This window comes from Eubalaena glacialis, chromosome Y (genome assembly GCF_028564815.1).
Source record: "Eubalaena glacialis isolate mEubGla1 chromosome Y, mEubGla1.1.hap2.+ XY, whole genome shotgun sequence".
Classification (NCBI taxonomy): Eukaryota; Metazoa; Chordata; class Mammalia; order Artiodactyla; family Balaenidae; genus Eubalaena; species Eubalaena glacialis.
The window spans coordinates 1,388,691-1,402,989 of NC_083737.1; the positions used below are offsets into that span (position 1 = coordinate 1,388,691).

General features: G+C 42.9%; 1 protein-coding gene across 5 annotated transcripts in view; it reads left to right on the forward strand.

Moving 5' to 3' along the window:
* LOC133082913 (patatin-like phospholipase domain-containing protein 4) overlaps positions 1–14,299 on the forward strand; it is a 72,953-nt gene that overhangs the window by 24,805 nt on the left and 33,849 nt on the right. For 4 of the 5 annotated variants that reach the window (XM_061179601.1, XM_061179599.1, XM_061179597.1 and 1 more), the window contains 2 exons: positions 9,211–9,363; positions 10,093–10,272. In XM_061179601.1, coding sequence (XP_061035584.1) covers positions 9,211–9,363; positions 10,093–10,233 — 294 coding nt within the window. In that variant the 3' untranslated portion in view covers positions 10,234–10,272. Of the gene's footprint in view, positions 1–9,210; positions 9,364–10,092; positions 10,273–14,299 lie in introns of those variants that run through there. The other variant, XM_061179600.1, reaches the window with a different exon arrangement.

Here is a 14,299-nt window from a genome sequence, read left to right on the forward strand (position 1 = left end):
GCTAGCAGATACTCACTTGCCAAGGAGTATGATCTTTGCTGTTATTTGAAAATTTGAGAGGTATCCCCCTTTACATAATGATTTTAAAGTAAGTTAAGTAGCATTTTCTCTTAGAGCCATAAAAAAATCAACATTTATTTTTACGTATAAATTTCGAATACAGATGCTATCAAAATCAACTTTACATTATGGTTATGAACTTTAATTTTATGATATGAAATGTAATGATTTTACTTCATGCTATTGCTTGATAATATATAATCATGACAGAAATGTCTAAATGGTAGAAAAAAATATGCAAAATGCTCAGGTGTTTCTTGAGATTGTATATGATCATGAAAAGGGGATTCAGAATCCAAGAATCAACAGAATTGCTGTTGTGATGGATAAATTAAGAGGTGGTGACTGAGAACGTAGGATGTAGGTATAGTAAGGAAGTGATGGAAAGGAGATGGGGGGCGGGGGGCGGGGATGGAATCCAGGCTAGAACAGAGCTGAGTCCCAGAAGCCTAGTATATTCTAAGACTATGCTGAACATTTCCCGTGTTTAAATAGTAATAACTGTATTATGAAGGAGGTGCGGGTGGTAATGGCTCCTAGTTTCTTCCAACATATACTGTCCTCTTCTTCCTTAGTAACAGAAACCCAGTTTTTTTCTGGGCCTGTTACTGTGTAGCTAAAAGGCCATATTCTCCAGCTTCCCTTGCAGCCAGGTGTGGCCATCCCCTTATGTGCTGGCAGTGAGAGGTAGGCCGAATTACTGTGGGACTTACAGTAAGGGAGGTTGTGTACCTTGCTTTCTTTCCTGCTGCCTGGAACTTAGATGTGATGACCAGAGCTCTGGCAGCTGTTATGGATCCTGAGGTCACAGATCACACCCTAGATAGAGACAAATAATGAGATGGAAAGACCTGGGCCCTGAGTGACTTGAGGAGGGGGACCTTACCAGTCCACCTTCTGTATTTCTTTTACCAGGAAAAGTAAAACTTCCTGTTTTTATTGCTTTCTATTGGATGCATTAGAGTCCACTCCCATGTCCTGTAGGGATTATTACCCCCATATTTTACAGATGAGGAAATTGAGTTGTAGAAACATTCATTCACTTCACTGAGGTCACCAAGCTTAGTAAGGGGGCAACTTTCCCAGGATGATCTCTAATGTTTGCATCTGTGCTGTGCCTCTTGCTTTACTTTGCCATGGTCATTCCTTTAAAAAAAAAACATCTCCCTTATTTTATTTCTATCCCGCCCCATCCGCACTGCTCCAGGTGTATGACCGGAAGCCTAGGAATAGTTAAAGGGTGAGATGTTCTCAGTTGAATTTCCTGCCATGTGATTGAATACTTAGATAGGAACATGAAAGGGCAGCCTCCATTAAACAGGGAACACAGCACCTGAGGTATGAGAAAAAAGGGACCTTGGGAGGCGGGACACGGTCTTGCTGATGACTGACATCTGTGCACAGTTGGCACGTCATAATTACTTGTTGAATAGAACCTAATGTCTCCAGAGAGCGTTCGGTTTACCTTGGGTGTTTAATGAAGCCCAGGAAGGGGGGCCCCCGTGCACACAGTGATTGGCAGTGTACTCCTCGGAGACCTTGCTTCGTGTCTACAGCCACACAGTGGCGACTTGTCAGTGCCCTTGTGTGCTTGCTATGGACTCTGTCAGCCCCCTCCCCTCCCTCAGCTGAATACGCTTTCTAGACCAGGTTAGTCTGTAGAATCGCTCCATGTTCAGGGAAATGCGAACTTTGCTTTAAATGCAGTGTTTTGCTGTGGGTGTGAGCTTTTCCTAATTCCATAAAACTTTGTGTCACGCTTTCTCCTGTTCTGGGTTTTGATGCTTTTGTGGAGGTCAGGTTTTGATTTGCTGGTTGGCCTTGGTGGTTTTTCTGAAGCGATGGCGGTTGCAGCAGCAGGGGGGCAGAGAGAGCTCAGCATCACTTGGGTCTGAGGCGGAGCCACAGGTGTCCTGAGCTGCTTCTGCGTGCAGCTCCTGTTCAACCCGCTGACCACTCATCTCCACGTCCGGTGTCACTTAGCTATGGAACATACTGGGTTTTACTAATACTTATTTGTGGACCTGATATTTTTATTGAAAAAAATCTTTTATTAATCACGTAGAAGTTTCATACTTTCAAAAGACTTAAAATTGACTTAAGCCACAGTAAATAACAGCATGATTCCTTCCTAAACTGTCTACCAGTTGTTTGAAGTGGTACATCTTGGAAAATGGCTTGGTTTTCCTAATTTTTTATTTTTTGAATTTTTAAAATTAATTAATTAATTAATTTTTAAATTTTATTTATTTATTTTTGGCTGTGTTGGGTCTTCGTTGCTGTGTGCGGGCTTTCTCTAGTTGCGGTGAGCGGGGGCTACTCTTCGCTGTGGTGTGTGGGCTTCTTATTGCAGTGGCTTCTCTTGTTACAGAGCACGGGCTCTAGGCACGCGGGCTTCAGTAGTTGTGGTGCGCTGGCTCAGTAGTTGTGCCGCACGGGCTTTGTTGCTCCACGGCATGTGGGATCTTCCCGGACCAGGGCTCGAACCCGTGTCCCCTGCACTGGCAGGCAGATTCTTAACCCCTGCACCACCACGGAAGTCACTGGTTTTCCTAATTTTTTAAAAAGTTTTTGTAGCTTTCTCTGGCTTTATCTTAGGAGACTGTTTTTAGCACACTACTTATACTAGATATTCATTAACAATTGAATAAATGAATAAATGGAAATACATTGAAGTTCAGTCTTATCATTTTTACCAGTGGATGTTCCTTCAATGTACGTGGCCTCTTTCCAGTGATTGAATAAGCTGTGGGAATGTGCCTACTTTCAGACCACGTTTTCACAGGTTCTGGTCATCAGTGTGGAACAAGAATAAGGATTTTCAAGAGGAGCTCTTAACTGATCAGTTTTTGTTTTTGTTTTTTAATATTTATTTATTTATTTATTTAGGCTTTGCCGGGTCTTAGTTGCAGCACGCGGGATCTTTTTAGTTGCAGCATGCTAACTCTTAGTTGTGGCATGTGGGATCTAGTTCCCTGACCAGGGATCAAACCCGGGCACCCTGCATTGGGAGCTCGGAGTCTTACCCACTGGACCACCCGGGAGATCCCTGATCAGTTTTTTGTTTGTTTGTTTTTTTGTTTCATTTTAAGACATAGCATTAGTGTTGGCAAGTGACTATTTTGTTGTTATTTTGATATTTTAATCTCTGGAACTGATACATGCAGATCACAAGAAGAGCTATAGGTTTGTTTTTTGCTCTGAGTTAGATTTCAAGTAACATTTTAACAGTGTATTGTATAGAGAATATTTATCATTGTATTCTAGTCATTGAGCCTTTTGCATGGGTTATGAATTATTAATCTTTTCATTATTGGCATATCTGTGGGAAAGAGAACTGTAGAATACTCTGTTACTATGTATTTATATACAATTATTACTACAGTCCTTTGGCTTCTATTTCTTCATGATTTAGACATGTCACGAGGATACATAGCTCAATCACTGTCATAGCAAACGGTGGTGGCTGGCTGGGCGACCAGCTAGATTTGGCTTGATGGAACTCTGGTTATCAATTTACAGCTATGCTGAAATAGAAGCTCTTATTTTTCATCGGCTTTTTAAATTCTGCATGTCTATTTGATTTTTGAAAAAATAGGTTAGTTTTCCAGGGAACATCTTCTATTAATAAATAGCACTTGTAGAATTTCAACTGCTAGAGTTTCCTGAAAGTTGGGTATATAGAATCACCATTTTTGAGCAACCTTCAGAAATCCAAAAATTAAGGCAGAAATTTACCAAAAATCATTATTTAGTACAAGTCAGTACTGCAGGTTTTCTCAACCAGTTCTTAATTTTTAAAATTTTATTTATTTTAACCTGTCACCCTTTCATTAAAAAATCTCCTATGTCTCTTGTCCCCTCCTGTGTTTCTTCATCCCAAATGGTAGATTCTGACCTGTGTCCTGGGGGGTGGGTATCTATTTGACATAAACACGCTCCCTCTCCCTTCTACCCCTCCCCCTTTCTCCCTCTCCCCCCCACCCTCTCCCCCTCACCCCTCCCTCCTTCCTCCCTCTCACCCTCACCCCCCCACTTTCTCCCTCTCCTCCTCCCCTTCCTCCCTCCCTCCCTCTCCCTTCTCCCCCTTCCTCCCTCTCCCCTCCCCCTTCCTCCTCTCCCCCTCCCCCTTTGTCCCTCTCCCCCTCCCCCTTCCTCCCTCTCACCCCTCCGTGCTTCCACCCTCTCACCCCTCCCCCTTCCTCCCTCTCCCTACTCCCCCTTCCTCCCTCTCCCCCTTCTCCCCTCCCCCTTCCTCCCTCTCCCCTCTCCCCACTCCTCCCTTTCCCTCCTCTCCCCACTCTGTTTTGAGTCATGCCCAAGAACCTTCTGTAGGCGTGACTGTTTGTTCTCTGTATCATGACAGCAAACAAGGTATGTCTGTAACTAAAATTTTTTTTTTCAAACCTCCTTCACTTCCCCTGGTCCGCTTCCCCCCAGCCCTGCAGAAACAGTTCTGGTGTTCCCCGCCTCCACTGTATCTTACAGTGTGTGAGGAAGAACAGTGAGTGTGGAGTGAATGGACCAGCTCCACCCCTTTTGCCAGTGTGCTTTCCAGCAGGGCTGGCAAATATTTTCTTTTTTTTTTTCAATTGAAGCAAAGTTGATTTACAGTCTTGTGCCAATCTCTTCTGTACAGCAAAGTGACTCAGTTATACACAGAGACATTCTTTTTTCATATTCTTTTCCACTCTGTTTTATCCCAGGAGGTTGGATATAGTTCCCTGTGCTGTACAGTAGGACCTTGTTGTTCATCCATCCTATACATAATAGTTTGCATCTGCTAACCCCGAACTCCCAGCCCATCCCTCTCCCTCCCCCGCTCCCCCTTGGCAACCACAAGTCTGTTCTCTGTGTCTGGGGGTCTGTTTCTGTTTCGTAGATAAGTTCATTTGTGTCAGATTTTAGATTCCACATATAAACGGTATCATATGGTATTTATCTTTCTTTTTCTGACTGACTTCAAGCAAATATTTTCTGAAAGTATCAGATGCTAACTACTCTCTGCATTGTGGGACATACTGTCTGTATCAGCACAACCCCTCAACTTTGCTGTTTTGTGGGAAAGCTCTGTGAAGTGGGAAATGTCATGGCTGGGTGCCAATAAAATTTCATTTCCCGAAGCAGGTGGTTGCCCAACCCCTGACCTAGAACAAGTAACCCTGCCAGCATCAATCTCCTTTTCTGTAAAATGAGGAAACTGAACATACTACTAGCATGACCCTCCTACCCAATAGGGTCATAGTAAAGATCAAATTAAATGATACATGAGAGGCTGTTTAATAAACCATTAGGCCCTGTGCCATGGTATTTATAATAATTATAGATATAAATGTCTCATTCAGTCTTCCAAAAAAAGTACTTTAAAAATTTATTTTATTGAAGTATAGTTGATTTACAGTGTTGTGTTTAATTTCTGCTGCACAGCACAGTGACTCAGTTATACACATATATACATTCTTTTTCATATTGTTTTCCATTACTCTTTATCACAGGATGTTGACTATAGTGCCCTGTGCTCTGCAGTAGGGCCTTGTTGTTTATCCATTCTCTATATAATAGTTTGCATCTGCTAACCCCGAACTCCCAATTCCTCCCTCCCCCACCCCCCTTCCCCCTGGCAAACACAAGTCTGTTCTCTATGTCTGTGAGTCTGTTTCTGTTTTGTAGATAAGTTCATTTGTGTCACATTTTAGGTTCCACATGTAAGTGATATCATATGGTATTTGTCTTTCTGACAAAAGTATTTTTTGTTGACTTGGTTTCTGAGCAAAATACACTTAAAGCAAATTCAGCCCTGCATCGCGGTTCTATCGTGAGCACATCGCAGCGTGGAATGCACATCCAGCCACACACTGGGTGTTGTGGAAGGACTTGCTAATGAAGAAATAAGCCCTTTCGGCTGAAGTGACCACCTCGGGTTTTAAAGTTTCCTCTTTAATTATATAACAAGAGTCGCTGGAATTCGTGAGCCTCGCATGTACCCATAACATGTCATGTGTAAGGCAGAGGTTGACGCTTACTGACAGATGAATACCCTGCCGGGCTTGGGTGTGACAGGTGCCGTTACCCTTTAGAATAACTGCATTAGCTCCGGTTTCCAGTGCTGTCACCCTCAGAGGACAGTCACACTAGACCCCCTTCCCCACCACGGGGCACAAGATTTTCTTCTCTACTGAGCAGTTGTGTCTTCACAACTCTCTGGGCTTAGGCAGTGGGCTTAGGCAGTGGAGCACGTTTAGAATATGGTCAGAGATGGGAATAAAGGGTATTAGGACAAGTGACAGCAACTGTGGGGACAGAAGCAAGTTTGATCTTTGAAACACATTTTGCCCGGGAATTTTTTTTTTTCTTTTTTATTAACATATTGGGCCTTCCCTTTCCTTTGAGGATGATGGTGCTAGGCACTGAAACTAACCAACACAGGGCAAAACCACCCTGGGAAGACCCATGAGGAAAATTTTGGAATCCTAGGACTCATGGCAGTAGTTCCCAGCTTATGGAGTGCTGTCCATGAGGTGGGAATGGGGGACTGACCTGGAGGAATATATTGCAAACAGTCAGAGAATCATGGCCAGGAGTACATAAAGTGCAGAATTTTAAACCGTCTGTAGCACACGCAGTATATTTACACAGAGGAATGTTGGCTGCTGTTGGTGTCGTTTCCAGAAGTTTTGCTAGAATCTGAGTGCCCGAGTGTGTGTGTGTGTGGTTGTTGGAAGTGATACAGCTCAGGAGAGCATGAACCAGCAGTAAGATGCACTGCATTTAGGACATCTAAGCTCGTGGGGTTTTGGTGACAGAGGAGTCAGTAATGCTGAGAACTGAATCAAGTCATTTGATAAGCTATATGTTTTCCCTAGTCATTTATCCAATCAGAATAAACTAACAAGAGCGAACGAAACTTGGAAAAAAAGATTTTCAGTTCCCTGAAACCTCAGTCATTAGCCCTATGGTAGATTAGAACACTTTGCAATTTAATGAGCCAGACTGCCCTTCTTTTCCTTAAGTTGAATAAATCAGGTGAGCTCTCAGTTAAGTTATATGACCCTAGGTACATATTTTTAATTTCCCTTGATGAAACCTATATGAATTTTTACATCATTGGTGAGATAGTCTACAGAGGATAAGAAAGGTAATTTTGGAAGGTGTCTTTTTGTTTTCTCTCTAGGTATTATCCTATTCCAGAAATTGGTATCTACACCCAGAGCAATCAGGGAAGAAAAAAAAAGTTCCAGGACAGTAAGGCACAGAACCAGATATCTGGGGGCCTTCTCACTACAAACCTCCCCTTTTTAGACTGTGTTTGTATGGTCATGTGCGTGTGTATATATGTATGCATATTTCCACATACACATATTATACACAAACACATATGTGTGCTCTATAATAAACATAATTATATGTGTTTTGTTCTTTTAAAAATAATGACAATAAGCGAATTATCTAGGTCAGGTTCATTTTAATCTATTTATGTTTTCTCCTCCACCAAAATGCAGTTCCCTCAACAGAAATTTTCAACACATTTTCACCTTTTATTTACTTACTTTTATTCCTTGTGGGGGGAGTTGGTGGCTGGCTGAGGCCTTTGTAAACAATGCAGTACTGATCATTTAGTAATCAGCTCTAGAAATGAAAACAAGAAAGACATTTAAAAAAAGACATGTTAGAAAAGAGGAATGAACAGTTTTAAATGAGTTAACGATGCTTTATTTTATTTTTTTATTTTTTAAATTTTTGGCTGTGTTGGATCTTCGTTGCTGGTTGTGGGCTTTCTCTAGTTCCGGGGAGCAGGGGCTACTCTTCGTTGTGGTGCGCGGGCTTCTCATTGTGGTGGCTACTCTTCGTTGTGGTGCGTGGGCTCAGTAGTTGTGGCTCACGGGCTTCAGTAGTTGCAGCACATGGGCTTCAGTAGTTGTGGCACATGGGCTCAGTAGTTGTGGCGCACGGGCTTAGTTGCTCCACGGCATGTGGGATCTTCCTGGACTAGGGATCAAACCCATGTCCCCTGCATTGGCAGGTGGATTCTTAACCACTGCGCCACCAGGGAAGTCCCAGGATGCTTTATTCTAACTGGTTTCTTGCTCCTTGCCTCACCTTCTTGCTTTCTCCACAGAAGATTCTTCTGTGCGGCATTCTCCACAATTTCCAGCCCACCCCTTTTTTTTCTCACATCACCTGCAGGGTATTTCCAATTCAGATACAGCTGGGAGCATTTGAACTTCAGTGTTGCATGTTTGCTTATTTATTTATTGTTAGAGCTGATACTGTTAACATGTGGGCTCAAGGACAGATGGAGACTCTTTTGCCTTGAAACAGTGTAAGGAGTATTATCTTTGTGTTTCTTCAGTCCTTTCCCAGTGTACAATTCTGCACAAGCCTCTAGAAGCTTCTCTGACCTGCTCTGTCCATGCCTTTCCTTCGGGCTTGCATCTGAAAGTACAGAATCTCTTCTGAGTACTGTTGCTGTTTAACACAGCACCCCTCCTCCCCCATTCTTCAAGGCTTGAAGACCTTACATACTCAGGAACTGCTTTGGAAATGGAAGGGTTTCTGGCGGTTCTATTTATTTTTAAGTTTGCTACAGAAAATGCCGATTTCCAGTTCTTAGGATAAAAGTAGAGCCTCCTGGGACTTCCCTGGCAGTCCAGTGGTTAAGACTCTGCGCTTCCACTGCAGGGGGCCACAGGTTCCATCCCTAGTCGGGGAACTCAGATCCCACAGGCCACGCAGCACAACCTCCTGTCTCGGGGACGGTTTGCTCCGTGTCAGAGTAAACTTGGCTTTGCATTCTGACGAGACAATGAATCGCAGCCTAATTACACATGGCTTCTTATGCAAGCACCGTCGTCAGTAGAAATTTAGGTACTTCTTACGTGAAATGATCTTCTTAAAGCTTTTAAACAATTGGAGAGACTTCCTGATTCCGTTCAGGGTTCTTATTATATGGGTTAATGATATGCATACAAAGATTTGCTTTGCTTCCAAAACAAATCTAATCTGACGGGTCCTCATAAATCGTGAGTTAAGGGCGTTCCCAAGGCATGCATTGTTAGAGGGAAGGAGTCCTGATGGGGAAATGCATGCTCATTTTCTTCACATGGGAGGGATGTTGTCGACAGGTGCTGATGAGGGGTGTGCTTTCCACAGAAGTGGGTAGACGGAGGCTTTACCAACAGCCTGCCCCTCCTGCCCGTAGGCCGGACAGTGACCATCTCACCATTCAGCGGGCGAATGGACATCTCCCCGCAGGGCAAAGGGCAGCTGGATTTCTATGTGACCATCACCAAGCAGGACATACTGGTGAGTAATGATGTTCACTGATAAGTGAAGACTCCTCATCTCCGAAAACTTTCCACATGCTTCCAAAACTTTGGCAACTCAGTTTTATGTACAAATTGCATAAATATTTTAAATAATCTACATGTGTCATGCATATGGACATGACTGTTACTATCAACAGTCTATTTGTGAAACATTTTCCGTTTCTTCACTTATTTTTCAGGTCAATATACTGGGCAGGATTTCAGTGCACTTTTAAATTAGATCATTGAGTTGTTTTAAAAGATGGCAGGAATTAAGTAGGTAAAAACATCAGAGAAAAACTTAGGACCTAACAGAATAACTTAGATAAAAATGTGGATTCCCTTAATCTAGTCGAATAGTTCTCAACAGGAGGTGACATTATACGCAGGAGACACGGGCAGCGTCTGGAGACAGTTTTGGCCATCACATCTGGGATGTGTGCTAGAATCTAGTGGGTAGAGCCCAGGGGTGCCGCTTAGCATCCTACAGTGCCCAGGACAGATCCCACCACAGAGAAGCATCTGGCCCAAAACGTCGGTGGTACCCAGGCTGAAAAACCCTCATGCAGTGTATGGGTGGGGGTGAATTTTTAAATTTAATTTTCTTCCTCCTGATTTTTTTTTAATTGCTAATAGTATCTATGATAAGAAAGCTCAGGTTACAGAGATGATGTCCCTTTACCTGTACTGTAATATCCTCCAGCTCCCATTTGTCTTTCTGTCCTAGCTGTCCATGGCAAACTCCGTGAGGCTTCACCAAGCCCTTTTCCCACCAAGCAAGACGATAATGGAATCACTATATCATCGTGGCTTTGATGACACCATCAAGTTTTTACTTAAAGAAAGTTGGTTTGAATACAACGCTTAAAACTTTACAATGCAAAACACATTTCAGACCATTCTTGATGGAGGTTTCTAATTAAATCCTTTTTTAAAAGCCTATCATAACTCTCTATCTGTTTTGTTATTAGTTTTTGTAATATTTGTAATTTTTAATATTTAAATCATTACTTGGTGCAAGGAAATGAGGCATTTTGGTTGAATTTGGCAACGTCATTAAGGTGGTTACACTCAGGTGATAAGGAATCGTTTTTAGAGAACCATCACATCCTTTGAAAGCCCGTTGGAAATGTAGGGGGTTCTCTGGGGAAACCATGGAATGTTGAAAATGAGGGTCGTGCTGTACACATTCTCTGCAGGGATAATGTGGCAGCACCCTTTAGACGTGAAGCACGGGTGTTTCCAGGAGATACCAGTGTCCTGTAGTTCCAGAACGGAAGGAAGCATGTTCTCAGGCTGCACCCCACTCCCTCTCAGGTGGGCCAGGAAGGATGTGAGAAATAGTCAGCATCGTGAAAGGCCTTTAAGAAGGGGTGGAGCAACGAAGGCTTGCTTTTCCTAGGTGTGTACAGTTGTTCCTGGTGTGGAGGTAGAAAGGTGAATAGCAGAGAGTAACCAGAAGCCCAGAGTTTGCAGTTAGGTACGTCTTCCTTAGTCCTCGTCCTCCGTAAACCTGCTCGCCAGCTAATGTGATAGTCAGGCTCTTCTGACGCCTCCCTGTTGTTAATATTCTCTGTCCTTATCATCTCCCCAGCTCTTTCTCTGTCCTGGTTTCTCTGTCTTTCTCTCCCGATTCCTTCAAGGCCATACTTCACCAAGTGTTCAGCCATTACTCTGTGTACCGGACATAGGTCCGCTAAGAACTTAAATGGATAAAATACTACTAGACACGAAGAGCCAAGCCAACCAAGTAGCCTAGCAAATAACAATTCAATCCAGAATCATCATTCCTTCATTATTTTTAAATCATGCTATACTGACCCCAGGTCTTCCATTTTTAAATTTACTTATTTATTTATTTATTTATGGCTGTGTTGGGTCTTCGTTTCTGTGCAAGGGCTTTCTCTAGTTGTGGCAAGCGGGGGCCACTCTTCATCGCGGTGCACGGGCCTCTCACTGTCGCGGCCTCTCTTGTCGCGGAGCACAGGCTCCAGACGCGCAGGCTCAGTAGTTGTGGCTCACGGGCCCAGTTGCTCCGCAGCATGTGGGATCTTCCCGGACCAGGGCTTGAACCCGTGTCCCCTGCATTAGCAGGCAGATTCTCAACCACTGTGCCACCAGGGAAGCCCTTTCATTTTTTGAGTAGTTGTCCCGTCACTTGAGGACTCGTGTGTAGGTTTACACTGACTCATGTACACCCGTCTTAAATCTTAAATTGTTTTTATGGCGCTTTCCCAAGCATGAACTCTTAATTACTATGAAGCAGTGAGACACAAACCAGTTTAACTGCACGTCTTTAATTGTTTTGCATTTCTCTTTTTACCGTTTGAAACCATTCTTTAAGTCAATTTTATGGTTCTTAGAAGCCCAAAATACACAACTTTTAGCACAGAAACACCAACTACTGCTTGTTTTCTTACGAGTCATGCCAGGACTCGGAGAGTAGTGACATTTCTTGGGGGCGTGTGTTTTTCCTACTCTAGCAAACATGTAGTTAAATCTTAATATGTTGTTCTCATAAGTGACTTGAAGTGGATGGATTCTCTGTTCTTCCATCTGTTTATTCACTAGATTTTCCCCTTACCTGTTATTTTATGTGAATAATCTATTTGTATGCTATTTCAATAAATTACTTATCGATTCCTTCCCCTGAGCAAAAACAAACCTTCATATGTTAGACTTTTAAAAACTATATCGTACCTTCGACATATATCTTTGACCATGTGAGTGGATGGTACTTGCCTTGAAAAACCCTGTAAGATGGTCGAAAGATGGGTGTGCAGGGCAGCAACTTTCTCACACCTGGGAGACGTGGCACCGTGATACAGCACCTCACCTGTAGCATCAGTGTCGTCCAGGTGTGCTCGGCCAGCTCCTCACCTGAGGCCCGTCACAGCCCATGCTGCGTGGAGGTTACAGTGCGTCCTCCTGCAGCTACAGCAACAGAAACGGGCGCTAACGACAGGGTGCCCATGTCATTGGGACCAGCCCTTCAAAGCGCTGCAGCCCTGGTGTATGCAACGTCTGAAGAGACTTTCTGACCCAGATCCGGATAGGTTTGCTCGGTAATTACTGTGACTGGCAGCTTGAATAAGTGCCCATTTCCCTGTTGGGGTAATTTCCTAATGTCTTTGAATCTGTCATTTAAAATTTCACTAGTCTTTTCTTCTTTTCAGTAACACTCTTTACTTTGTAACTATGGTAACCCACTGCTTCCACTGACAATTAGAGAAAATAGATTTGGTTTTGAAGTTAAATAATGTGCGAAAGGACCAAGCAGTATATTTTAAAAAAACCCACAAAACTCTCTTACATTCTGGTTTCCCAATATGGGGCATTGTGTGTGCATACGAGAAGCTTGCAAAGAAAGAGCCGTGAGGCTCTGAGCATTGAATTATGATTCTAAACAGACATGGGCAGTTAACATGGACACATTTCATTTATGCTGCTTTTTTTCCTGATGACTAAAACACATACATATGATTACTTTTATATATATATATATATATATATATTTATATTTTATTATATATATATAATTTATATATATATATATATATATATATATATAAAAGTCATAGAAATGTTTCTGAATCTAGGGCATTACTTTTACAGTTGAGGAACCAATCATTAGGGAAATTCAGGTTTTGAGGTTTTTCTGGCCTGAGTTATGTCTACACTATAGCAAAATAAAACTGAAATTTGAAGTAATTATCCACATAACTTGAAGCAGGAGGAAAAGCAATTACTGCAGATGAGGAAAAGTGGATAAACTTCAGTAATGATAATAATTGCTATTATATAAGAGTAACAGTATTATTATTTCATTATAACTTTATATTATAGTACTGTTAAAAGTAGTTATCATCATTGTTCACAGATTGACAGTTTAGGTGGGCTGACTTCACGTAATTGCTCAGCTCTGCACTTAATTTTGCCCCTATTGACACAACTCAAAGCTTTGCTGACTAAATGCTAATACGTATAGTTATGTATCCTCACATGTGTCCCCTCGGGATAATTCTCCTGCTCTCTCTTTTTTTTTTTTTTTAATATCCCTTTCTCTTGACGGACTTCAAGAGGGGCAAGAATAGGATTCAATCTTTTCCTTGTTATATATAGAAAGCATCTCTGAATATGCAGTCTTGCACAACTCATAATAGCATATCCAACTTGATCTTGAAATAAGGTAAAGGTAGTTTGTTGGAAGCACAGACGAGGGAAGGGATGCATTTCGCTGCCACTTCTGATGGCTCCTTGCACGGGATGCACACAAGCAATGGTAGTAGACGGAGGATGTCGTCACCCCTAGCAAGGCATCTTCGTCCATTCAGGCTGCTGTAACAGAAAACCACAGACATTGCTCCCTGTTCTAAAGACTAGGAAGTCCAGGATCAAGGCACTGGCCGATTCAGTGTCTTCACATGGTGGAAGGGGCTTTCCAGGTCCTTTCTTAAGGACACTAATCCCATTCATAAGGGCTCCACCCTTATGATCTAACCATCTCCCAAAGGCCCCACTTCCTGTTACCATCATCTTAGGGGTTAGGATTTCAACCTATGGTTTTTTTGTCCGGGGACATAGACATGCCATCTGTAGCTCAAAGGGAGATAGATTTGCTGCTGTACCATGAGGGGAGGGAGGAATGTCCATGAAACCCAGGTAATTCCCTTGGGTATCCCCTCTACTACCATCACTAGTGGACTAGTTAGTGGAAAACTACGGCGACTGTCTATGGCAGAAGCGAGAGTACAGATCAGTCAGGACTGAACATTTGGGTCATTGCGCTGGAGGACGGGCTCTGATCACCAGAGGTGTGGGTGGAAGCAGAGAGAGTGCGTGATGGAGAATGAGTGAGCGGAGTGAGACTTAGCTGAGGAGCAGTGACACAGCCACAGGCGGGTATCCTGAAGCACAGGGCAGGAGCAGTGCTC